A 27886-nucleotide genomic window follows, 5' to 3' on the forward strand; every position below is an offset into this window, starting at 1 on the left:
CATTACTCAACATCAAGAGACACATCGATGTACCAAATTAGTCTTCTTTTGCACCGTTATCTATTTGCAACGGACCTCAGTGCTCTGGAATCTCTTGCAGGAGTTTGCCTGCATAATTATTTACGTGTTCCACTGCTAATTGGTACACCACCTACTCTGAAGAACACACGCTGAGCAGAACATCAGACACATCTTCAGACAGGACATACCACACCGGGTCGAAGCGACGTAGACTTGGAAGCACAGGTAACGGACATCCCAGAAACACAAAAGCTGCCATGCCAGGAGACCAGAAATCCAGCAATTTGATATTTGAAGAAGTCCCATGTTTTTCTCCTCACCCCAAACAGGACATAATGGAGAGTTAAATGTTTTGATCTTCCAAGCGGCACCCTGGACCTGGTGTCCTGCTGTTCTGGTACGCGGTGCTCTCCTAACTCACGCTTTGCAACTGCTAGAAACGACGCTACAACCCTCTCTGTACGTAAGGAAGCCAAGAAATTCCATCACTCCTAATTCCCTCTTAAAAGGCTCTCAAAATATAAAGTAAACTTTTGCCTTTTTTTTTTTTTTTCCCCTGGAAAAATCAATCACCGGTCATTTCTCGACCCGCAAAATTAGTTCTGAATTCTGTGCACGACTCCTAACGGCAGGGCTCAGGAAGGTAAATTATTGGGTCATTTCCCAGTGATTGAAATGTTTTATTTCAGCTTACCAAAAGACTGAGATAAAAAGAAGCTGTGCTTACGAGAGATTCTTAATGGGAAACAATACGGGCAGCGTCTTAATAGAAGGAGACTTCATTCAGCGCTCATTCGAATGAAAACTGATGATAGCCCATGAGCATCAAACTTGGGTCAAATTATCAAAGAACTCTTCTAAACTGCAGCTGCATATTCTCCTTTTTATAAGTGTGAAATAAAATTTTAGTATTCTGTCTGTTAGGCAAAATTGTCTCAATTTTCTCGACAAATAAAGGCCTTTCCATGCGTTCATTTTTCGGTACTGCTAAAGCTCAGCTCCTGAAAAATGAACAAGGTGAGTCTCCTTCTTGCTCTAAGCTCTTGGAGTCTTGGCATAATTAAACATGCTCTTAAGTGTTCCTCCAGGTCTACCATCCAAAGTAGAAATTTTAAAAATACAACAAAAAATATACCATGTGCTTGCTTGAGTAATAAGACACTAACTTAAATATTTAATTCTCAAGAATAGTCACTATCTCTATGGCTTGCTTAAATAATCTGTACGACATCCCTTCCCACTCCCTTGCAAACGTTACGTGAATCCACTAAATTTTTTATCCTAAATATCTGCATTGTGATTAGATATTTATAACGTGACGTTGCTTGAGGAAGGGCAAAAACTGCCAATGAATTATTAGTGCTCTGTGTGTGTGGGAACACCAGGAGAAAATGTCATGGCAGCGTTACTGCAGGAAAAAGCCACCGTAAACGTGGAGCCAAGGCAGTGTTAGGATCCTGCTACAATGGCTTTCTGGTAGGAAACCTACTACCACGTGGAATTAGCAGAGTGCCGTGCCTATTTTCTCAGGATGCCTACACACAAAAGGAGACACTATCACAAATACATCTCAATAGGTTCCCAGAACAAGCGTTACGGGTTGTCTGAAGCACGTTCACCACAAAAAAACCTCCAATGCAACCCAACCCAATCCAACAAAATCCGATTTCCATCCCCCCACAGCTCTCTTCCTTTTCTTTTCCCATTGGTATCATACAACTCTGTGATGGAACTTCCACATCTTTCAGCTCCAGCTGAGCCTCCTTGCTTTTCCGTGGCCCTTTTCCAATCCAAATGACATAGGAGACCTTCTCCCCACCATTACCACGTGTACTCCCCTCTCCCGCTCCAGCTGCTGCGCTCCGAGCACACAACACGTTTACTTTCTCATGCAATAAGCTTTCCATTCCAAGACTAGATGCTCTGTTTCATTCCAGGGATGAAAAGTCCTAAGCAAGGACTAAGGATCTTAGTCTAAAGAGTCTAAAGAAAAGTCCTAGAGCAAGAAAAAACTAAATTTTGATGTTGGCAAGATTTAATAGGAAGAACGCAAAGAGTGTGAGATAGGTGAACATGTTCCTCCTTCCCTTCTCAGGGTGTTTGCAAACTTCCACAAAAATGGAAATACCAGTAAAGGTGACTGTGAATAACACTGTATTTTAAAAGGAAAAAAGCATGCAAAACCTAAAAAAGCCTCACAATCTCATTTTTTTCCTATACAATTTAGAGAGAGAGATGATAAAAATAGAGATATTACAAAAACTGCATTCGTAAAGAACACTCTGAAAACCCTTCAATAGTCATTAACATCTCAATATCCCACATATCCATACTGTTACTATTCCATTATATCAGAATATATATTTTTTAACAGAAATATATATATTTTGGCCATATTTGGTGAATTGCTCTGCTCTTAAATACTTAAAATAATTCTCCCTGTGTTTACCCTTACTATGTTTCAGGGATGCTGTAAATGCTTTCCTTCTCTCAAAGTGAAAATTGATAATTGCCACGTTACTTTTGACTACCTGACGTCAATTTAATCATGAACTGAACTCTACAGTCTTTGAGAGAACATGTTTCTGCACACTGATTCCCACCACGGTCTGCACAAGTGCTTCTCAAACCCAACTCCACTAGGTCCACCATCCCAAGTTGTACTGGTCAGAAGTCTAGCTAAATTTTAAAATTTTAACCAAACATATGCCACCGAAGTTCTTATTCAGGTAAATTTGTGGAGAATATAGGTCTGACTAAGATTTTAACACACAAAATGTTTTAGTGTAAGAAATTTTACCAGTTAATTACTTCAGAAAAAAAACTCCAGATAAGACTTATTGAAGAGAAGTAGCACAAACACAGATATAACAGATAACACTAATAAAAGTATCCTGTTAATATTTTGGGGAATGGAGTTTACATTTTTGCTTTAGTCACAATATAAAAGTGAAATTAAATTCCACATTTTAAAAACTTATTTAGGTGTTAGTTGAGAAAAATGGTAAAACTTGCTGAAAAAATTTAAGTAAAATATTATTTTAACATATGTAAGTGTAGCAAGCGGATTTAGCAGCAATTCTGCATCTAGTGAGAAATGCCATAAAAATTCAGTAAATACATTATGAAATGCATAGAAAATAAAAATCCATAATTCCTGCAGTAAGCAGGGCTTTCCTCTGACATGCAACATTGACTACGGAACGATAGGACACATGCATAACTTAGGCTCTTTAAAGAACATACATTTCAATTATTTATTTTTTTTTTTTTCAGACAATACAGGGGCTCCTAATGGATCACCGCAATGGAATGTTTCCCAACATAAAAAGATTTCACAGGTAAACTCTGCAAAATTAGAGAACTGAGGCTCATCTAAAACCCGTCAAAAGAAGTTTTGGGATCTTAATTTACGCATCATCAGATGTCATGCAATAAAGCAAGTTAAAAAATAAACTGAAGGAAAGCAACGAGTACTTTTTTAACCAAAGAGCTTATTTTGATGCTGCATGGAGACCGAGAATAAAAGCCCAAGCTATCTGGCAAGGAAACGTCCTAGTGCATTTAATTCCACTGTTTTTCAAGGAATCTGACCTACTGGAAGGATGCAGGTGTTCCCCAGAAGAAATGAAAAGGCGAGTATGGAAAGGCAAGCACGTTAGTACCGAGGTGGAGGAGGTGGAAGTCTGTCCCTTCAGATACAAAACACACGTACGCATGGCATGCGACACCCAACCTACCTCTTCAACACCCTACGGACTCGCGGCCATAGCAAAGCACGCGGGGCATGCGGATAAAGCAAAGGGAAAAGGGAAAAAAAGACACCAAGACGACATAAACAGCTGGCACGAAGACAAGATCACGCCACAGAGACAGCGACAGCAAAACTGAAGCTCTGGAATCTTCCCCACTGTGAAGGACGGGCAGCCGACCGCCGCCGTGGGCCTTTGAGGGGTGATGGCAGAAGATGAAAGCAAGAGGAAGCTGCTGAGCCTGTGCAAACGGGGCTACGTGTGCTTTAGGATCCCTCTACGGCTTCTCACCGGTATCTTTGGGCAGAAGGTTTTCGAGCTCACCTAACAGCTGACAAAGGGCAGGAAGCCCAGACACGGAGAAGACTCTAAAATTAGCACCTTCCACCTACGCTGGGCAAAGTCCTGCTCTTTCGGTTTCATTCACAACTGCACATGGATCTTTGCGGGTGAGCGGGGAAGGGAACGCACCTTGACCTCTTTTCAAATCCAAACCATCCGTTTTCAATCAACTGTGCCAACTTGTCTAAAACAAGTATCGAAATACTTGAAAGGAAACAGGTGAATTTGATACCGTCATTCCCCAGGCCAAACGGACCACTTCTGTATGACTACTGGGCTTATGAGTATGTGGAATATCCTGACTGCAGCGTGGCATTACTGTTTCATGCCTCTTTACCATGAGATTTTAGGCACTTATTGGGCAAAATCGGACCAGTGATGATTTACTGCACACCTTCATGAGCGGCAGCATTCTCCATCATCGGTAGTTCAAAAAAAAAAAACCACCAGCAAGAGTGACATCGTTTCATAAATAATCAGAAATCAAAATCATAATCACATATAGAGGTACATGATCATCACAGTTGTCTTCCTAGCTTATGAAGCAAGAAATGATCAATGGAATGAGTATCAAAGTATCTGCAAAGGTTGACTCAACCAAAAGGGTAGCTGACTGCAATATCCTCTACCTTCCTACCTTACAAAACAAAAACTCTTACGTCCATGTCATCATGTCTTACGAACTCTGCTCTCAAACACCCTTTATTACTTGCAGATATAATTTTGCAGACCAGTGCTTAAAACCCAGCAGCTTTCAAGAACGAGTCCTGTGCAGTTCAGTTTGCGTAGATGAACGCATTTTCCAAGGTGACTCCAAAATACCACTGGAAATAATTAACCCTGCCTGTATAAACTGATGGGTTCTTCTTTTGTCCTGAATGACTGCAGAACCACCCATAAAGAAAGAGATAGGACATTCAGGGTACTGCAAGGCTTAGCTGAGTCCAGACCCTCCACTTCCCATTGCCAGGTTCTTGTGCCACGTGAAGCTGGACCAGCTAACAGGCTTATTTCCTCCAAAAGATCAGTTTCATCAGCTTTTTCTTACATGATGTAGGTAGACTGTACAGGAGACTAAAGGAAATAGTATTTTCGCCTCCTGCTGTCACCAATACCTGCCATTTTTCAGTCTGATACCATGGAAAACATTCTCCATAAACCAAATAAAAATCTGAAAACTAAAGGTAGGATTCTGAACTTAAAAAAAAAAGAAAAGGGTACAAAAAAAAAAAAATCTCTTTATAAATTATTTTGGAGTCGCAATTTAAATTTGGTCCAAGTTTCAAAAAGAGTACACCTGCGAGGAGGCAAAATTTAACATTTTTGGAGCTGTGTTCAGCTGAACTTTTTTAGTATTTTTTTCTGAGTCGTTTATAACAGCCGCATCTCTCATGTCTCACTTTTAAGAACAGAGAACAAGACACAATTCCTGAAGCTGAAGCCCTAGCTATGAATCTTGGTGTTCCCAGTCTCTGGCTTAAAAAAAAAAAAAAACACCCACCAAAACAAAAACCAAAAACAGGCAAGCAAAAAAAATCCCAATCCATTCCCAAGAAGGGACAACATGATATTCAGGGAATAGAAAGACTCACCCTGGTTTTGGCATCGATCTGCCCTCCGCGATCCAACAAGAGCTTCACCATGTTTGTGTTTCCCCTTTTGGATGCCACATGCAGTGGGGTGATTCCATTCTACACCATGAGAAGAACAAACAATGAGCATGACGGATTGGAAGGTGCATAATCATGGTGGTGAAGTTGTGTTTCCGATCACAAAAAAATGAGACCGTCACATGGGAGAGAATAAACAAAAACGTACTTGAGCATCAGAGTTCGGCACACACCATGGAAGCCAGAGTTAGTAAGCCCTTTCTAAGCAAGAATTTTCATTTATTGTGTTTTTTGGGTTTTTTTTAACTTTAAATAAATGAAGAAGCACATCTGCCAAAGCAGCAAACATGACAAATAAACAAACATATATCAGAGTCCTAATGAGTCAGTATCCACAAAACATTGATGCATTTAAATCATTGCAACATACACAGAGTACACAAACGTGTGACTCCGACACAAAGGAACCTTCTGGGTGTAATGCCCATAGCATGAAGGAGTAGGTCCTGTTTAGGCTGAAAGTCCTTACAAATGCTTTGGGTGAGGGAAAGAGATAATATTAGTAGCTATTCCAGGTTAGTGACGGGGGGAAGCCAGTCTGAAAGGCAGAAGCCTAAAGTAATTTGAAGCGTATCCAGCAAAATCAAACGGAAAACTTGTGATCCGGTAGCTACGTTGCGGTACAGATTACCAGAGGTTTTCGTGGCACCAGATGCTCTGCTTCCCGTCCCTGGAAGTGTTCAAGGCCAGGTTGGATGAGGCTTTGAGCAACATGGTGTAGTGGAAGGTGTCCCTGTCCGTGGCAGGGGGGTTGGAACTGGATGATCTTTGAGGTCCCTTCCAACCCAAATCATTGTATGATTCTACGATTTAAACCACGTAACGTACAACAGCAAAGAGACTGTATCATGCAGCTCTGCAGTTATTTACTATAAAAGAGTAGTCATGATTAATTGGTACTTTTATTGTTGCATTTATAGAAGAGCAATATACCTGGCTTTACTTTTTCAAAATATGTTTATATGCGAAAATATCAAATTGAAGTGTTACAGTAAATACTGAAAAAAACACTCAATCATAGAATTGTAGAACGGTTTGGGTTGGAAGGGACCTCAAAGATCATCTAGTTCCCATACCCCTGCCATGGGCAGGGACACCTTCCACTAGAGCAGGTTCCTCAAAGCCTCATCCAACGTGACCTTGAACACTTCCAGGGATGAGGCAGCCATAACTTCTTTCCTGCATATCTTTCTGGAGTGTGTCTAACTGACAGAAAGGCTGAAGTGAGTTGACACATTATGAGAATATATCAGCTCTTCGGATCGAGTCAAAGGAGCCTACTTCCTTCAGCTGGGAATACTTGTCGCTACTCGGCTCCCAAGGACTCCGGTGCATTGCACAGAGGCAACCTTTCAGAATTATGGCCAAAAAAAAAAAGACATCTTTGAACAGAACAGAACTTCAGCCTTACTTTGCTCCTCGCTGGCTCTTGACTTAAGAATGACACAAAGAACCCTCCCCCTTCTTTTGTAGGCCATTACAACTGAGAAGAAACGACGCCGTACCCTCGCTGTGAAGTCGACGGCAGCCCCTCGGTTCAGCAGAAGCGTCGCCACGTTGACGTTTCCGTAGTGCGCGGCTATGTGCAAAGGCGTAAAGCCACTCTGCAAAGGGAAAGAGCCCTTAGTACAGAAATCCCTTGACACCAGAGAATCAACTAGAACTTGACTTTAAAAGCTGCTGGCAAACAAAAACATCGTGTCGACTTCACCCAGTTCACCCACAATACAGCACGGCCTTTCAAAGGGTGCAGTTACTGGGAGAGGTTATCACAAGTGCTTTGTTGTTTCGCTCTCCCATTCAGTCTTCTGAATCAGTGGTCAACGCAAAGAGCGGCTTTCATCACAGAAAATATTAATATATTAGCCAATCTTAACGAAAAAAAAAGGAAGTTTCCTTATTACAATTTGGAAGCAACATGGGTCTTTTGGGCTGCATCTGTTTACTGGTTCTGGATAAACGACCACAAAAGTTGTTGGACTCTTATTTCACTGCTCATAGAATTCAAAGTATCGACAACATATTTCCTTCTTTTTTTTTCTTTTTGAAAAAGCAGTGGTTATTCAATATGTAATGCAAGAATTTGGTGTACATGAGGAATTACTCAGTAGCATAGTATAAAAACTGTAATTAATTATATTTATATACAATTGGGATCTCAAAGGATCTGAAGAAACTTAGCCATCTATACATGAAAAAAATCACAATTTATTTATTGTCTCTTGAACACTAGAAGGTGAAACCTGCTCCAGCTACAAGATATAGAACGGCTTGACAACAACGGAAAAAAAGATGAATTTTTCAGAAACTAGGACACAGAGCAAGCTCTTGTCTCATAAGTAATTCAAGTAGAAAGGACTTTGCTTTTGAGGTTTCCCTGAAGAGCTTTACACTGCCTTGATCAGATCTTACTTTGAGTTATAGAAAGAGAGAAATACTTCTGGCTTCCCGACTACTCTATTTTCAGCCACGTTTCATTTCTTGCAGTGTACAAATCATCATTTTAAACTACTCATGGAATAAAGAAATGCGGGCAGATGTTGCACTCCGAAATCAACCTTCTTCCCAAAAGACAGAGCAACCAGCCCTACTATTCTACCTAATTCCATTTATTTCCTTGTCAGCCCATGAGTGATCCTGGTCAAAGTACAGTCAAATGCTCATTGAATTCATCGTCTTCTTGTCCTGATAAATTATTGGGGAAATGTCTACTGAGGATACCAGGCACAGAAATACGACACTGCGCTAACGGATGGATAATAGATGGAATGCACATGGCATTAACAACCACCTCCTCGCGCACACGCGTCCGCCTGGTGACAAACGCCGAGAAGTAACGGAACGGCGGGGCACGGAGGGGTAACCCTGGCACATTTATCATCGTGAAGAACGTGCCCATGGGCTGGTGCCAGGGAGAAGCCATCACCCTTTCCATTCCCATCGCCGGCTGCCTCCCGGCAACTCGCTCGGTTGCGCGCGTGTTCACAATTCATCCCCTCATCTAACAGAGAAACTTCCTTATTTCAAAGCAGACGTTCAAATAACGACCGCCTTCGTGGAAATAAGTCTTTTTCCTAAACGTGACAATAATCTTTAGGGGAGAAGTCAAAAGTTTAGCCAAACAGACTCACGATTTTCAGTGGAAGTGTCTGGAGAGTTGGGATTTTCAGAGTCCATATGAGCAATGCAATGTCATCTGCTGCAGGTAAATTCGGATTATGTGCTATCCCTTAGGGACTTTTCAAAACGTTATTGAAAAGATCGTAACAAGAACAACGGCAAAAATGAGCAGATGCCCTGAACCAGTTTTTACCTGGGGAGATTGGACTGTATCTATTATTGCAAAAGAAGGAAAACTAATGTTACCGTTATTGTGGCTGAGCCAGACACCTTAATTTAGTTATGTCAAGCGAGTGCATTTTCATAATTAATGAAATGGAGCCAGAAAAGCATCTTTATGCTCTTAGCTCCATTACTCACTTCAGACTCGTTTGAACCGCTGTGAATTCTCAAAAGTGTATTTCAATTGTGACATGAAGAAAAAGAATATCTAAGACAAAGAATGAATAAAAATAGGTTTGCTGAGTTCCCAGGTATTAAAAAAAGAGTCATATCTTCACTTGTAGTGCTAAAATAAAGAAATATTGCCACAGAGCAGAGAAAATAATCGCAAGTAATAGAAAGAGTAATTAAAAATTTTTGATCTCGGTACCTCAGTCGTCCTATTCACCATCATCTGATGCAGCATGGTTTGGGAAAAAGAGGAACAATATTAAAGACTGGCCACAAAATGAAGAACTATGTTGCTTTTTGAAATGAGTTATGCTGTTAATTACGGGAAAAGCCATTCAAGCATGCATTAACTTTAAACATAACCTATGTTCCCATGGGCAACGAACCAGTATCCTGTTTAATAGGGAAGCAGTGATTCTGCTTCCAATTCCAGTGCCTTCTGGTTACCAGTAATGAGAGAAAGTTGGTTACCAAAGAAACGGGAGGTATAACTAGGAAGCAGAAAAACGAGTAGCTTGTAATTGCTGTGTAACTAAACACTGCAAAAGTAGACACATTACTGGTGATACTGGTCGAGCAACTTGTCTTTCCCCACAAAAGAAACCACCTTCAACCATTAAGACGAAGGAAGTGAGGTCTGCTGCCCGCCAGCACGCAGCCGCCCGACGACCCCGTTACCTCGCCGGCAGCGCCCCCGTTACCTTGGACTGCACGTCGGCGTTGTGGTCGTTCTGCAGTAAGAGCGCCGCCGACTTGGTGTCGTCTTTTCGAGCGGCGATGTGCAGAGCTGGCAACCTCACCTTCCCCTTGGTGTCATTTTCCAGGAGGATGGCCACCGCCTGATTGTGTCCTTGTTGCAGGGCAACAGCTAGAGGAGTGAAACCGTCCTGGTAGAGAAGAGGACAAGATGTGGTCAGTAAGCTGAAGGACGTACAGCTGCAGCGATGTGCACAGCGCTGTCCGCACGTAGAAGTTTGATAAGCACGTTACCAGCCGTTTTCTACCTCTGCATCACCATCTCCAGTGCAATGACATCACAAACACAACATTTTAACCCAGATATGATTTCAAGCGCGTCAGCAGCACACTTCTTGCACTTCAAAGTAGCCTTTTTTTAAGTACAAGTACAAGCAAAGGATCATTCTACAGCATCTCTCTTAATTACTTCTCATCGAATCATCAAACGGTTTGGATTGGAAAGGATCTTCAAGATCACCTCGTTCCAACCCCCCTGCCATGGGCAGGGCCGCCCTCCTCCACTACACCAGGTTGCTCAAAGCCCCATCCAACCTGGCCTTGAACACTGCCAGGGATGGGGCAGCCACAGCTTCTCTGGGCAATCTGTTCCAGTGCCTCACCACCCTCCCAGTGAAGAAGTTCTTCCTTATCTCTAATCAAAATCCACCCTAGGTGCTTGCAAAATGTCCCTCTCCAGCTTTCTTGTAGGCCTTTTTAGGTACTGGAAGGCTCCTCAAAGGAGCCTTCTCTTCTCCAGGCTGAACAACCCCAGCTCTCTCAGCCTGTCTTCATAGGAGACGTGCGCCAGCGCTCGGATCATCTTCATGGCCCTCCGCTGGACCTGCTCCAACAGGTTCTCACCTTAAAATTGGCCACAAAACATATTTTTAGCAATATTTTGGTATGGACTAATGAGTGCTGAACAATGTAGATGTGAAAAACACACAGGGAACCTGTTTCTGAATATCTCACATCTCTGCCAAAAGAAAGTGTATCTTCAGATCCATTTGCTGCTGTTTCCCATGTGAAGTTACATGTGGACTGTGAATAAAGCCAGAGGACAGCTGAACCACGAGGAACAGAGCAGCTCTCTGAGCCTGTGACCGGAGGCACAGTGAACAGCAACGAAAGAAAATCTAAGGGAATCAAACAAGGTCTTCTACGTCCAAGTTGGAAAGGACAACTAAAGAGTTGATTATAGCCAGAAAGCCAGAAAACTGATTTAGATCCATTGTAAGAAGGGTAAGAACGAGATAAAACTGATTTGGAATAGGAATATGGAAAGATGATAAAATAATAAAGGACATGTTAGGAAGGAATGAGAGCTAACATATGTTGAAAGAAACATCTGAAGAATTGCCAAAGCAATTTTTCCCCTTAGTAATCTAATAACATTCACTCCCTTTCGCAAAGAACTGCGAGGAGGTGCGTTGTAACAGCGATACCGCGACGGTTTCTGTCTGTAGTAGAGATTAAATTCTGTACAGTGAATTAAAAAAGAGTGAACAGCTGACGAAACAGCTGAACTGTAAAGATAATTCTGAGATTGGGGCTACATTAGGTGTTGAAATGGCTTAATGCATTTGCCTTTTGCCTCTGGGAACATGAGAACAAATCCTGGATTAGAGGCCCTGTGAAACCGAGCTCATCCTTACTCTCATTGCGTGGATATACGTACATCAGCGTTAGAGGACACGAAATGTATCCAATGGCAGTGCAAGTTTCAAAGCTTCAAAGACCAGATCATCCATTTGATTCGCAACATTTCATCTTCCATCCTTCCCTGAAAGGACACAACTCTTTCTGCATTCCCCCTCCTATTGCTTCCGGAAAGCACGGCTGACCGGAGCTCGAAGAAAGCATGTCTGTTCCACACTCTAGTGGAAGGTGTCCCTGCCCATGGCAGGGGTCTTGGAACTAGATGATCTTTGAGGTCTCTTCCAACCTAAACCATTTGATGATTCTATGATTTCATTTCCCCACCTCCTTACATGAGGACAGCCAATCTTCGATGCATTTGGCATCAAAAGGTCCTTCTCCATGTATTTTGACGGCATCCTCAGTTCAGGCTGCCATCCCATCTTTTTGAATGTACCATTCCTTCATTCTGTTCATGAGCCTAACTCTGGCCACGTGTGAAAGCAGATGGCAGCTCAGGCCATCCCTCAGTAACACTCGAATCACTGAAACCATCACCCCAGCAAGACCTGAAACCAAACCTTATCTAGTTAAGCGATAAAGGGGTAGAGAGCCTTCACTTTCTGAGCTAAAAAAGCAAGAACTGACTTTTCCAATGGCAGAAAACAGACTTGGACTCGGGTTCAGAGGTGGAGGAAGTAGATTTTTTTTTTTTCTGCTCCCTTCTGCCTTTTTTTTTAAAAAAAAAATCAGACTATACTGTGATTTCCAGCACTGCCTGGATATGTGCATTCAAGCAGAGGCCACATCAATTATAACCATCTCAACCTTACGGTTCCTGTAAACTAATGAATGAGCTTCCAGTTCACCTGATGACAACCAGTAGAAGTTACTGGGAGGAAGGCGGCAGGCAGGTGACCGTGCGCCGTTGCCGGGTCGGGCTCCTGGAGAGCCACAGTTCCACTCGGCTCCTTCACAAGGACTGTGTTTCTGCCACGTTGCCTGGCAATCACCCGGGATTTCATATTTCGGAAAGCTGACGTGTAACGTGATCGCCGTCCATGCAGGCAACGAGAGGATTATTTTAGGAGCTGTCATCCAACGGTACAGTATCCATTGAAAGAAGGGACAGTAAAGCAGCTGCTAACACTAGCAGGTCGGTTTAAAGGAATGGAGAGCGAACAGAAATGCACCATCATTTCAAATTCTTCCATTTGTGAAGGCAATCCAGAACAGGAAGGTTTCTGTACAGACTAGGGAAAAGTCATCAACATGAGCAAAAGCTCTGGCAGGAGAGGAACTTCCCTGTTATTAATTCACACAGCACATCCATATCCATAGGACAAACACGAAGCCAACACACTTTGCAGCACAGAGCCTGTTTGCTCGTCCCCTCAGCTTAGAATAAAAGAACATTCCACAGAAAGAGAAAAAGTGGAGAAAAAAGAACGAGCACAGTCCTCACGATCCAGGAGCTTTCCCCATCCCTCAAGTCCTATCGTTTGCAGAAGGAACTTCTTAAGGTTTGGTTCCTGTTGAGATGGGCTCTCATCTCTCTTACTTTGGTGTCCGCCCTGCTCGCGCTGAAGTTCCTGCAGGTTTACAGCTCAATCCAGAACCTAACAATTAATATTTCCCTTCTGCATATTTATACCCACGTGGTCTGGCAGTAGAAATAAAGCATCCGAGGAGAAAACTGCACGTTGCTCGCTGAGCTCATTGATGTGATCCTTGTCAGTCATTTGATTTCCAATTGACGCGAATCACTAACGACTACTCGTAGGTTACTCAAAGTCCCAGACAAGCCCCTGAATCAGAGTTACTTAGCTGGTCAAGGAGCTCCTCTTTCTTTCTATGCAGAAAATATTCTCAACTCATCTAAAAACCACAAGAACCAACCTAAAAGGAAGACTGTCAACAACTAACTGTTGATACTAATTGTTTTTGTCCCATTTTACGCTACGCACGGCACCCTTCCGACACAGTCCTCACAGTCCTAATTCAGGTATTCCCATTTTGTTCAGCCCATTTTGTCAGCAGGCAGAGGAAGAAGCTGAAGCAAGCCTCCAAAATACCTTCCCCAGAAGACCCCTTAGACCACCAAGAATGGGAGATACATGCTATAACATTCCATTCACCGATTTTTGCCCAGATCTTACAAATTGAAACGTTGTACCTCTCCATCTAGCCCATGACCGATCTACTCTTCCCTTCGTTCCCCTGACAATGCCACCTCGGCCTCCTATAACTTCTACAGCCCTAGGGACCTCTCTTCAAAGACTCATTCATTTATTTTTTTTTTTAGGAAATTCTCCAGGAAGCTGATACAAGAAATGGGCACAAACTGAAGGTGAAAATCCCGGGCTCGCTAAAGTCAGTGGAAATTTTGCTGTCAAATGAATCTGGCTGGATTTCATCCCTCGACTTTTCACCACTTCCAGCACAGTTCACCCTCATCTTCTGTGCGTGTAGGAAAAAAGGGTAGGATTTGTAAACATGACTCACAGAGATGAAAGTGTGAAAGTTCTCAAAATGCTTCGTTTGAAAAATCTTCTGACTTTAAGCCATCTGACTATAAAGGCAAAGGAAAATAAGAGCGTGGGTAAAAGAAGAACACTATAGCTCACCTCGGTAGCTGTGCTTTGGTTGGCTCCATTCTCCAGGAGATATTTCACCACTTCTATGTGGTTCTCTTGAGCTGCCATATATAAAGGAGTAAAGCCATTCTAGAAAGAATACACGAGAAAATATTCTAAGGAAGAAGCAGAATATACCAACAATAACAAACCCCCAATAAATATACGGCTAAAAATGCCTTTGTGCTTTTTTACCTGAAACGTTTTAAGTATTTAAGTAGAACAACTTTGTATTTTTAACCTTAACATGGTGATGTCTAATGTCATTTAAACCCACAAAACTGTGCATGCTTCCACACTCTTTTTCTTTCGACACGTTATTTTAGGGAAGCGATGGACACACTAATTATTAATACAGCTATTCCTTGCTGATAATGCTCAGGGATGGTAAAGCTGGCAAGAATGTTTTATGGAAGCTGACAGGAAAGCAAGAGATTCCTCCACATATTACATCAACTTAACCAACGACATCATTCCCTGGAGACCATAAAGTCCGTACCTCGTGACAAGCTGAGTAGAGCTGACAAAGGCTTAACACACTACATACAATTTTTTAATACATAAAACATTGCAAATCATCAAACATAAAGGAACTCAACCTTGCAAAGTAACAACCTCATTTCTGACCATACAGTAAGTTAATCTATCATTTAATTAAAAACATTCATTAAAATGTCCTAGACTCCTTAAAAGAATCTGCTCTGGATAATACAGTAATAATAATAAAAAAATTCTTCCAAGTTAATCAAATTACAGATAAGTTCATTAGAAACAAAAGTCCTTTCTTCCTATCAAAAGATTTTAATGCAAACAATTTTAATTAATTAGCTACAAAATCCTGAAGAAAGAAAGGCACGGAAGTGAGCTGGCTGTCTGATTAATAACTTCCTTCTAAGAGTTTTTCAGATTGTTAAAAAGACCTTAGAAAATTCTTTAACATTCTGTAGATTAGCATGTAATATAAGAGGACATAATCACCTACGCTTCCGAAAACATTAATTTCTGTCTTGGAATGGCACTCTTAGCTTGCATAAACCACAAACTGGACTTCAAACATAAAATTTATATATTTTTTTTTTTATCTTGTGTGCTGTCACAATGAACAATGAGCTTGTGTGTTTATGAAAGCAGTCAGAATTAATGCAAATACTGTGATAACCAAAAACCTTCTTTCAGAAAAGCCAATATCATCCTTTCCAGCAAACGTGCTGTGGAAACATTCCAGTAATTTCCTAATGAAATGAAAATTCATTTTTCAGTCACGAGATAACACAGTTGGTTGTAAAACTGGCGTCTTTACGACCCCCCTCTGCATTTACAAATGTAGAAGATTGCTCGGGCAATAAAAGTCATTTATGTTGCGTATATCACACGATATATGTCATATATGTTGTAGCAAGTCTTTTAATACTGCTTTGTGTAATAGTCTGGCACTTTCATCAACCATCTTGGGACATATCATTAAAAAATGGCACCTAGAGAACAGTTAACAGCAGTTCAATGCCAAAACTGGGGGAGGTATTTTGAGTGGCTTTGCACATGGGTCTGTCTTTGGCAGGTATTATCCAATGTAGAATCACAGAACGGTTTGGGTTAGAGGGGACCTTCAAGATCATCTCATTTCAAGCCCCCAGCCATGGGCAGGGACACCTTCCACTACACCAGGTTGCTCAGAGCCCCATCCAACCTGGCCTTGAACACTTCCAGGGATGGGGCAGCCACAGCTTCTCTGGCCAACCTGGTCCAGTGCCTCAGCACCCTCAGAGGAAAGAATTTCTCATTGAAATCTCCCCTCTTTCAGCTTAAAGTCATTGCCCCTTGTCCTATCACTACACGCTCTTGTCAAAAGTCCCTCTCCAGCTTTTTTGCAGCCCCTTTGGGTACTGGAAGGCTGCTAGAAGGTCTCCTCAGAGCCTTCTCTTCTCCAGGCTGAACAGCACCACCTCTCTCAGCCTGTCTTCATGTTCTCAGTAATGACTTGAAGAATGGAACAGAATGCTCTTACTACCGTTACAGACAGCAAGAACAAGACGGTCTGCAAGTACACGGCACAACAGGATCGTAATTTGAAAGGTTCCTGTTACCCTGGAGAGAAGACCTGGAAATGCAATTTAGTAAGGGCAAACACAAGTCCTTCCACCTATGGCAGGAAAAACACTATGCAAACGAGGAATCACAAGTTAGAAAATAAAAAAGCCCTGAAGATCACAGTGGTCTACCAGAGGTCCATGGGTCAACGAGCTCATTCTACTGTAATAAAGACAATCATTGCACAAATCCATCTCCCTGGGGAAGATGTTTTTCTTTGAGAAAAGACTAGTAATTGGTGGTGTTGTGTCTGGAAAGGGAAAACTGAAGGAAAACAAGACAACGGTCTTGAAAGAGGAGGGTAAAGGTCTGTTCTGCATGTTCACAATGACCAAAACAAACAGAAAAGCGCATAGTGTACTACAGTTTCTGGAGAGAAAATTCAAGTTAGACATGAAGAAAAGCCTCTTAATGGCAAAGTCAGGCTGCATCGCACGTTGACGGGTAGTTTCCCTCCTCCCAAATCACTGCCAAAACCAGGCAGCCAACTGGAAGGCAGCCTCTTCCATGTCCACCCTGGGGTTGGGGGCTGTGCTGGTCTCCCTGCTGCTCCTCAAACAGCTCTTTAATGGGGTGGGGAGGAGATAAGAGGTCTCATCATGGCGTCAAACGAAGGAACGTCGTTGGGTGTGTAATTAGGAGGGTGCAGAAGGACAAGGGATTGCCGGGGACAGGGACTGCGCTGGCAGTGGGAGAGGGGAACAGATGGGTAGAGAAGAGCACAGAGGAAACCGCAGGTAACCGCGTTGGCTTGCTGTTTCGGTTTTCCTTCCCGTTCCGGAAAGAAACAAAATGTCCATCTATTAAGTACAACTAATAGTAATTTTCCACCCGTCTCATCCGTGTTTTAACATGGAAGCCCAACGTAGCAGTCTTTGAAATAGTAACACGTGCCATTTGTAAAATCCTCCTAGCACTGAACATTGCACGGATGAATACAAGGATCACACGACTAATATAAGTTTAAGGAATATGAGGATTTTCAAGCCAGAGTAAATCAATTTGCTTAAAAGCTTTGAAGAATCTTATTTTTTTTAATCAACTCAAGGCCCTAGTTCTGGAACGGGATCAGGACAATAAATCCTGGATTAGGAGACCATAAACAATACATATATGACTTTGTGACCATTTAGGACCAAGAAGCCCTAAATGCTTTTCCACACAGAGACCCAGAAAAGTGCTTGTTATATCAAGGATGTCCTCCCCATGTGCTATACTCATACCTGACACTACAGCAGTCAGGGATAAGGAAATTCTTGCACAATTCTTGCACATAAAATCCTAGCTTTTTTTTTTTTTTCCCTTCAAGCTTCATTTATAGTTTCAAACTACTCTGTATTTTCTTCAAATCTGGCTTATTTTGGAAATAACAGCAGCATGCTGAGGTCTAGATGTGAAACTGCCTACACCTGGCAAGATCAAGTCCAATTTTTTCCACCGGGAGGGCGAAGTCTGCTTTCTCGGGGAAGAATTGGTTTCAGAGCTTCCCAACGGCTGCGTTCCTGACCTCAACGCTTCTGGCTCTTGGCCAGAAAGCTCCTATTTCAGAATTCCCAATATCACCCCTCTCCTTGGCAGAGCTCTGCCCAGCGGGGATGACCTGTTAGCCCTCCTAGAGCTCTTCCTTCTCCGGCGTCCACTGGACCTCCAGACTTCCACGCCTCCTCTCATCCTGCAGAGTTGCTATGATGTGTCTGTCTGTCTGTCTCCTGTACAGCCAGTTTCTCTCTCAGCCAGTCCTGCAGCTAAATGGGAATGCCCACAACAAAAGCATATCCTTCTCTTCCTTTCATCAACCTAAAAATCCCCTTCCCAGTTTCTCATCCTATACTTTCCAAGAGCTATATGTCAATATTTCGTTGCTTTGTTCTGCTTCTAGAGATATTTCAAAGCTCAAGATCCCAGATCTTTGCAAACTGAAGAAAACATGTTTTCCCTAGACTTTTATTCACTGCCCCGAAGTGTCTTCTACTGAATCCACGACATTCTGGTTAATGACTCTCCATGGACGTGCTGCAAAGCAGACTGACTACTCCCCTCCTTGTTTTAGCACATGGAATGGGATACAGACAGTTTATTGGGCCAGGCACGGGCAATCTTTATTTCAATAAATTTCCTTTCAGCTTATGATCCCATACTCTATAAACACAGTCCAGAATTAAAGTAAAAACACTGACTGTGACATAAATATGACCTGGAAAAGGCGAAATGCACTCGATTTTGCTTTTTCTGAAAGCCCAGCTGTGTAATTATGTTACGTCTGTATGTTTAGATTTTGAGCGTCATCTGAAAAAGAGAAATTAATTTTGTAATGATATATAACATTCATTTTCCAACAATGGTTTCATCAGAGCATTTGCAGTGAGGACAGAGTACTCAGATTTCATTATCCTGTACACTGCAAGATGTTTACTGCTACAACATAAAGTTGTAATGAGAAATGAACACTAAACAAACAGTGTGTATTTCATACTCCATTCTTCCTACTTCATTCACTGATTTACTTGCTAATTGGAGAAAATGAATAACTCTCAATGATTCTTCAAGCTATTAATGCAAATTGGCAACTCTACATCTGACTCAGAATTTGTATCGTTAAATTTTGCCCGGGCCCTAATGAAGAGCACAGTTTGGAGAAGCAGAGGGATTATTAGAGCATTTTGAAAATCATACAAACAGTGATATAGCTGGGCTGAGCTTTACTTTATGGCAGGCTTTCAAGGAACCATACCCAGCACCAAACAATCACAAGCACACATCTTCCAAACCCTGATGAGTAGCCAGTGGGTTTCAATGATTGTCTGGGAAGCTGAAGCCTATAGTGTCTATATACCTATAGTACCTACATACCATATATATATATTCATACTGATAAGGAAAAGAGAGAAAATAGAGATATATTATCTCTTCCCTCAGTTTGTCTCTTTTAAGTTGACATATGACAGCTGGCAACACATCCCGTGATTAAATAGCTAATGCAAACCCAGATGAACGTTATCTATTTTATTTTAAAGGCCTCCAGGAACTGTTTAAGACTGCATGAGAAGATCACTGAGATTACCAGGGAAGACGAGACAACTGACATCTAATGCAGTTGTTTACATGCAGCAAATGCTCATTCCTACTTACTCTTCAAGATGTAATTACCAGTCAGAAGGTCAACACAACCAGCGGATTGCCCGACCCAGACCAGTTGCCTCTTCTGCCTCTCCATCTTACTGCATGGGGTTTTGGTTTGATGTTTGGGTAGTCTTCTCCCCCTAATTTTGCTTCATATCAAGGAAACGGAAAAGTTCTTTTCTCAAGGTGACAAATGAAAACCCAGTTAGTTGTTTTCCGCAACCTTTACCATGGTTCTGCAACTGCACTTCTCAAGCAACGTTCAGAGAAGACTCTGTGCACAAAATACAGCCCGTATTAAAAGCTCGTTTCCTTTGGGTCACTCTAGAGTTTCCTTCACAGGACATGGCACTTAACGTAACCTAAGAGAAGCCCTTGTGAAAGTGCTCCACCTTCCTCCCTGTGCCTCCTTCTCTTTCTGCTCTTGTTAGAATTTAAGCCAGCCCCAGGAAGGAACAGATACTGGCACAAAGGATGAAACAAGAATGAGACAAGAATTATTTTTTCACTCTGAGAGTGGTGAGGCACTGGACCAGGTTGCCCAGAGAAGTTGTGGCTGCCCCATCCCTGGAAGTGTTCAAGGCCAGGTTGGACGAGGCTTTGGGCAACCTGGTGTAGTGGAGGGTGTCCATGCCCATGGCAGGGGGGTTGGAACAAGATGATCTTTAAGGTCCCTTCCAACTCAAACCGTTCTATGATTCTATGAGACAAGGGAGAGACAAGCTTAGATTACTCGTGAAACTGTTCATGCAGATTAAAAAAAAAATTTAAAAAAATCTTCTGACTTATGGTTATGTGCTCATATTTATCATTTTATGTAGTAAGATGATGATCATTTCTTTAAGCTCAATAACTGCTGACTTCAGGATTTCTTCTGCTCTTCAGAACATTGCTCAGCCTCAACAAGAACAGTAAGTTCCTGCTTTAAATCTTTATTCAAAGACATACAATTCATCTTCCCATTTTCCCACAGATACTAGCCTAAACCAGTGACATCTACGTCTCACCGTAGCAGTTAAAAGAAGGTAACTCCACCTTCACTTGCTGTTTCCCTTTATCTCAGTCTCCAGTAATTTCCCCAGGAAAGGAAATACTCACTCCAGCAAAGGCTGTTCCCTCTCAAACAGGAGATTGTTACGCAAGGAAGGAAGAGGACCAGAGGCAACGGGCACAAACAGAAACACAGGAAGTTCCCCCTCAACATCACAAAACATTTTTTCATTGTAAGGGTGACCAAGCACTGGCAGAGGTTGCCCAGAGAGTCTCCATCTCTTGGACATACTCAAAAGCCATCTGGACATGGTCCTGGGCAGCCTGTTGGAGGGCTTGGACAAGATGACCTCTGGAGATACCTTCCAACCTCAGCCATTCTGTGATTCAATAAAAAAAAAAAAAAATCTCCAACAGTCCAAGCAATTAATTAATATTAATCAATGAGAGTTACGAATAAATGGAACACACATCTTCATAGCATCAACAATATCACAATTCTGGGAATTTTGTTGTGCGTTATGCTCAGAGCATTATTTTCAGTCAGTCTAAAAATAAACTCTTCGTAAGAGGATTTTATCTTAGCAGGAGAGATTCTGTGCCTAAAAGGGTGAATTAAGGATAGATCAGGGTATCTACTTTACCTTTAAAAAATCTCTTGTTTTTTGTTAGCTTACATCAAAATTCAGAAGCTTTATATAGTGGTAACTTTAACAATTATTCACATTCCTCTTTCTTTTCCATTAAAACACATTTTCCATAAACCAATCACATAATTCATATTCTTTTTCAAAAAAATAAAAACAATCTCAGAAATGTCTGGACTGCTACATCTATGTTTCTATTAAAGCAAATATGCCATTGTCAAACTTGTGAAGATGGGCTAAAGGGAAATTCACAGCATTTAATTGAAGTTGCCAAATTTAAGGTGCCCGGGGAGTCTCATTTTGCCATACAGTCAAGGGAAAGTGGGCTACTCCAACGAAAGTTGGAGAATATTCGAAGCAAGAGCCCATCTTGCTGAACAGATAGTTCAAACAGCATGAAATCGAGAAGGCAAAGGTGGAGAGAAGGAAACGACCCTTTATTACACGTCTGACTAAAAAGGATTAGAATCAACATGTTTACTGTCAGAACTGGAACTCTAAAAATTGATAGCTGTATAACACTATATACATTAAAAATAATATCAAGTTGGGTTTTTTTTCCAGCAAACTCTATTTAAACCAATGCATTTTAGCAGGCTGTCAAAAGTTCAAAACAACTAAAACTGGAAAACTCCTGCAGTTCTTTCTCCAGTGAGCCCGTAGTGCCTACCAAGCATTCAGATCAACGCTGCCGAGGTGCGACACGCACTACCTGCAAACTACTTGACTTGATCTTCAAATGCTTTATTGTAAGAAGACCTATTTGTGTAAAATATACCATTACCATACTCAGAAGACAGTCTGATATTCCTCTACGTGCTCTCCTTGGGACCCTAGCAGGAAGCTTGATTCTACTTGAACCATAAGGAGATGCGCTGAACCAGCACCAGTGAAAAAAAACAGATTATGCCTTCGAGAAATATAACTCAATCCAAGATTCTTTCCTTTTTTTGGCAAGAACTGATTGGCTCCAGCTTCACATCTGGCTCAACCTTGAGAGACTGTTCCCTTCTTGTTCCCCTGCCCCTCTGACTGTCGTGATGCTGACAGCACCTTCACGGAGAGAATTTTTGCTTTGTCCTGTATCCACGTTATGAGAAAGAGAGTGATTCAGTAAAAACATCTTTTGGATACATCGACAACCAGCTAAATTAAATACTGTGGTATTGATGAAAACACCTTACGTTTTCTGACCAGATTCTTTCCTCCTTCTTTCAAAACAAGCAGCACACTAGCAAATATTAATTTTCCTGGGGTATCAGTTCCTTTTCTAACAAAGCTGGAAAGTGTTAGTAAAAAGGATGAACCACAGATTAGATGGAAGCATTTGTGAGCATAGAATCATTTGATGGGAAGTGGCACATCTCTAAGGGCACAGGAGAGCTACTGGTTTCTGACCTACTGTAACATTCCCCAGCAAGATTTAGCTGATTATTTAGGTGACACTCCTGACGTTCATGACACACAGCAGGTGCTGAGGCCCACAGGGTCCCACAGAATGTAAAAATTAAAGCTGAGAAAAGCATTTTGGAAAAAGGCCAGAATGACTGGGTTAAGGGAGGCAGGTGATGCTACTTCATTGGGCTGAACAGTTAAAAAAAGCCAAACAAGGAAAGATTATTTCCTTGTTTGAGACGACAGATCACAAAATTAATTTGTAATAAATTAAAAAAAAAAAAAATAAAGTAGTGACACAGAAGCCTGCACTGAAAATAGTACCACCCCTTCAGCTGTCTCACTAATTCCCTGGTAATATAAATAGTGTTTTCCACTCTACACGGACACCGCTGCAGTAATTATAAAGCCTATGGATAAATGATGTTGTCTGGGTGGGTTTGTTCAGGAGAGATCCCACAGAACTCCAACTGCAGCACGATGGATATGACATCTGGTGCCTCACCGTTACAGGAAACCCTCTCTCGGGAAGTGCACTTTACTGGAAGTCACTTCATAGCTCCGTTGCCAAATTTCCAGAGCACAAATATTCTATTTTAGCAGCTTCAAACATCACGATTTTCTCTGCAAGAACAGCAAAGCAACAACAGAGCCTGAAATGCAGCCAGGCAGAAATCAAGACATTCTGTGCCTTGGAAATGTCTCTTTTTTTTTTTTTTTTTTTAACAAAGAGGGAACCTGTCACAGAAACTGAGCTGACGGAGAATAACGGGAAGAGAAAAGAGAATAGATTAGTCACACACAAGAAAAGATAACCTTGATACTGGGCAGGGGTTAGGACCCAAAAGTTTACCCAGGGCAGAGTCTCGAATTTGAATTCTGGGCAGTCGTTGAAAACAACGTTTGGGGTTTGCCTTCCAAACATGGCAAAGTTTGGAAGCAACCATTTATTTAATGTATATGGTTGAGGGCTGGGAAGAAGGCAGTATTCCCTTAAAATGGCAAATAAAACGTTTCTATTTATTTGGCTGTGACTCAGTTATATCTATGCTTTCCTAAATACATGCGGATAACATTCCTGGTTTCTTATCGTCGCAGACTGCGTCGTGACAGTAGGGGTGAAATGTGGCACGTTGGTCTGGGGAGCTCTTACCCTGCCAGCTGCTATCTTGGTTTATTGCAGGCTCCTAAAGTTTAGGTGTTTTAAGAATAAATACTAAAGGCCATTATTAGCTGAAAAAAAACACCATTTGTTTAAATTAAAACCTTTCAACCTGGACCACTGGTCCCTTTATAGCACTTTAGCAGAGACTGCAAGTCAACAAAATAGTCTAAGTAGGCTGTAAATATTTTCAGTCTTCGCCGAGATCCTGAGGCATTCAGGTATTTTACGGCTGCAGCCGGGATCCCAGGGACAGCCAGCAACCTGGCTCAGGACCCTCCTTTGTTCTTTAAGAGCTCCTGATCCTCAGAGCAGCTTCCAAGAGAAAGTCGACCAGTCCCTTATCTCCAGATGACCACGCCGCTGCTTCTGCAGGTGACCCCATAAAACCGGGCATCCTCAGAGGGTTATTTTTCTTTTAACTGTATGAATTATTTGGGGAAATGGGCAAGTCCCCCATGAAGGCACTGACATTGACAATCATTAGCTTATGACACTAAATTGGGAGGTAGTGTTGATCTGCCTGAGGGTCGGGAGGCTCTACAGAGGGACCTGGACAGACTGGATCGATGGGCCGAGGCCAACTGTATGAAATTCAACAAGACCAAGTGCCGGGTCCTGCACTTGGGCCACAACAACCCCCTGCAGCGTTACAGGCTTGGGGAAGTGTGGCTGGAAAGCTGCACAGCAGAGAAGGACCTGGGGGTGCTGGTCGACAGCCGATTGAACATGAGCCAGCAGTGTGCCCAAGCAGCCAAGAAAGCCAACGGAATCCTGGCATGGATCAGAAACAGTGTGGCCAGCAGGAGCAGGGAAGTGAGTGTCCTCCTATACTCAGCACTGGTGAGGCCACATCTGGAGTACTGTGGCCAGTTTTGGGCCCCTCACTTCAAGAAGGACATTGAGGTGCTGGAGCGGGTTCAGAGAACGGCAACAAAACTAGTGAAGGGTTTAGAGAACTTGCCCTGTGAGGAGCAGCTGAGGGAGCTGGGACTGTTTAGTCTGGAGAAGAGGAGGCTCAGGGGGACCTTATCACTCTCTACGATTACCTGAAAGGAAGTTGTAGGGAGATGGGGGTCAGTCTCTTCTCCCACGTTGTGAATGACAGGACGAGAGGGAATGGCCTCAAGTTGTGCCAGAGGAAATTTAGGTTGGATATCAGGAAGAATTTCTTTACAGAGAAGGTTGTGAAGTATGGGAACAGGCTGCCCAGGGAGGTGGTGGAGTCCCCATCCCTGGAGGTGTTTAAAAACCGTGTAGATCTGGTGTTGAGGAACATGGTTTAGAGACCCTGAAAGAGCAGGGTGAATGGTTGGACTCGATGATCTTGAAGGTCTCTTCCAACCAGATGACTCTATAACTCTATGCTCTGTTATTCTGTGTCCACCTGTGAGCACCGCTTCAGTCTCGCACACACGTGTCCCACTCAACTTCACTTCCATGGCTGCCCAAGATCATCATTCAAGATCAAGAGAAAGGGCTGTTTATCACTCAGTGATAATCACTGCAAGAGACAGGCAGCTGAAACTTGGACTAGTTTAAGGCAGGATGAATAATATGGCCACGAAGATGATGAGAGGGCTGGAGCACCTCTGCTATGAAGACAGGCTGTGAGAGTTGGGGGCTGTTCAGCCTGGAGAAGAGGAGGCTCCGGGATGACCTTATAGCAGCTTTCCAGTACCAAAAGGGGGCCTACAGGAAAGCTGGAGAGGGACTTTTTACAAGGGTGTGTAGTGATAGGACAAGGGGCAATGGCTTGAAACTGAAAGAGGGGAGATTTAGGTTCATAGAATCATAGAATCATAGAATGGTTAGGGCTGGAAGGGACCTTCAAAGGTCATCTAGTCCAACCCCCCTGCAAGGAACAGGGATATCTCCAACTAGATCAGGTTGCTCAGGGCCTTGTCCAACCTGGCCTTGAACGTCTCCAGGGATGGAGCATCCACCACCTCTCTGGGCAACCTGTTCCAGTGTTCTACCACTCTCATGGTAAAAAAATTTTTTCCTAATATCCAACCTGAACCTACCTCCCTCTATTTTAAAACCGTTACCCCTTGTCCTATCATAACTGGCCCTCCTGAACAGCCTCTCCCCATCTTTCCTGTAGGCCCCCTTGAGGTACTGGAAGACCGCTATAAGGTCACCCCGGAGCCTCCTCTTCTCCAGGCTGAACAGCCCCAACTCTTTCAGCCTGTCCTCATAGGAAAGGTGCTCCAGCCCTCTTATCATCTTCGTGGCCCTCCTCTGGACCCTCTCCAACTGGTCCATGTCCTTCTTATGTTGGGGACTCCAGAACTGGACGCAGTACTCCAAGTGAGGTCTCACGAGGGCAGAGTAGAGGGGGAGAATCACCTCCCTCGACCTGCTGGCCACGCTCCTCTTGATGCAGCCCAGGACGCGGTTGGCCTTCTGGGCCGCAAGAGCACATTGCCGGCTCATATTGAGCTTCTCGTCCACCAGTACTCCCAAGTCCTTCTCCTCAGGGCTGCTGTCGATCCATTCACCACCCAGTCTGTATTTATGCCTGGGATTGCCACGACCCAGATGTAGGACCTTGCATTTGGCCTGGTTAAACTTCATGAGGTTGGTACGGGCCCACCTCTCCAGCCTGTCGAGGTCCCTCTGGATGGCATCCCTCCCTTCCAGCGTGTCGACGGCACCACACAGCTTGGTGTCATCGGCGAACTTGCTGAGGGTGCACTCCATGCCACTGTCCACGTCACCGACAAAGATGTTGAAGAGGGCCGGGCCCAACACGGACCCCTGAGGGACGCCACTCGTGACCGGTCTCCACTTGGACATTGAGCCGTTGACCACTACTCTCTGAGTGCGGCCATTGAGCCAATTCCTTATCCACCGAGTGGTCCATCCATCAAACCCATGACTCTCTAGTTTAGAGAGAAGAATGTCGTGCGGGACAGTGTCAAAAGCTTTGCACAAGTCCAAGTAGATGACATCCGTTGGTCGACCCTTGTCCACCGATGTTGTCACCCCATCGTAAAAGGCCACCAAGTTGGTCAGGCACGATCTGCCTTTGGTGAAGCCATGTTGGCTGTCACCCACCACCTCCTTGCTCTCCATGTGCCTTAGCATGGTTCCCAGGAGAATCTGCTCCATGACCTTGCCAGGCACAGAGGTGAGGCTGACCGGTCTGTAGTTGCCTGGGTCCTCCTTGTTCCCCTTTTTAAAAATGGGGGTTATGTTCCCTCTCTTCCAGTCATCGGGGACCTCGCCAGACCGCCACGACTTCTCGAATACAATAGCCAGTGGCTTGGCAACTTCATCCGCCAGTTCCTTCAGGACCCGCGGATGGATCTCATCAGGTCCCATGGACTTGTGCACCTTCAAGTTCCTCAGATGTTCTCGAACCTGGTCTTCAAGTACAGTGGGCGGTGGTTCATCCTCACAGTCCCTGCTAGTTCTTTCCACAGCTTGGGTGGTAAGACAAGAGGCTTTACCAGTGAAGACTGAGGCAAAAAATTCATTGAGTACCTCAGCCTTCTCTATGTCCCGGGTAACCAGAGCACCAGTATCCTTCCGGAGGGGGCCTATGTTCTCCTTGGACTTCCTTTTGTCCCCTACATACCTATAGAAGCATTTCTTGTTGCTTTTTATATCCCTTGCCAAATTCAATTCCTTTAGGGCTTTAGCCTTCCTCACTTGATCCCTGGTCACTCTTACAGCTTCTCTGTATTCCTCCCAGGCTATCTGTCTCCGCTTCCACCCTCTGTAGGCTAACCTCTTCATTTTCAGTTGGTCCAGGAGCTCCTTGCTCATCCACGCCGGCCTCCTGGTCTTTTTGCCCGACTTGTTCTTCGTCGGGATGCACCTCTGCTGAGCTTGGAGAAGGTGCTCCTTGAATGTGGACCAACTTTCCTGGGCCCCTTGTCCCTCCAGGGCCGCCTCCCACGGCACTTTGCCCATCAGGTGCTTCAAGAGGCCGAAGTCCGCCTTCTTGAAGTCTAGGGTACAGAGCTTGCTGAATGGTTTCCTTGCTGCCCCATGGTTAGATAAGAAAAGAAAAAAAAAGAAAAAATAAGAAAGAAATTCTTTACATTGAGAGTGGTGAGGTACTGGCACAGGTTGCCCAGAGAAGCTGTGGATGCCCCATCCCTGGAAGTGTTCAAGGCCAGGCTGGATGAGGCTTTGAGCAACCTGGTGTAGTGGAGGGTGT

At 43.3% G+C, this 27886-nt stretch overlaps 1 protein-coding gene across 2 annotated transcripts in view; it reads right to left on the minus strand.

Annotated features, from left to right (window-relative positions):
* The window catches only part of ANK2 (ankyrin 2), a 172257-nt gene that overhangs the window by 111462 nt on the left and 32909 nt on the right, over window positions 1-27886 (minus strand). For both annotated transcript variants that reach the window (XM_086612093.1, XM_086612094.1), the window contains exons 5-9: window positions 14302-14400; window positions 10000-10185; window positions 9498-9521; window positions 7291-7389; window positions 5708-5806 (exon numbers count right to left, since the gene is read on the minus strand). In XM_086612093.1, the coding sequence (XP_086468219.1) occupies window positions 5708-5806; window positions 7291-7389; window positions 9498-9521; window positions 10000-10185; window positions 14302-14400 (507 nt within the window). The remainder of the gene's footprint in view (window positions 1-5707; window positions 5807-7290; window positions 7390-9497; window positions 9522-9999; window positions 10186-14301; window positions 14401-27886) is intronic.

Source organism: Tauraco erythrolophus, chromosome 5, assembly GCF_009769465.1.
Source record: "Tauraco erythrolophus isolate bTauEry1 chromosome 5, bTauEry1.pri, whole genome shotgun sequence".
Taxonomy (NCBI): domain Eukaryota; kingdom Metazoa; phylum Chordata; class Aves; order Musophagiformes; family Musophagidae; genus Tauraco; species Tauraco erythrolophus.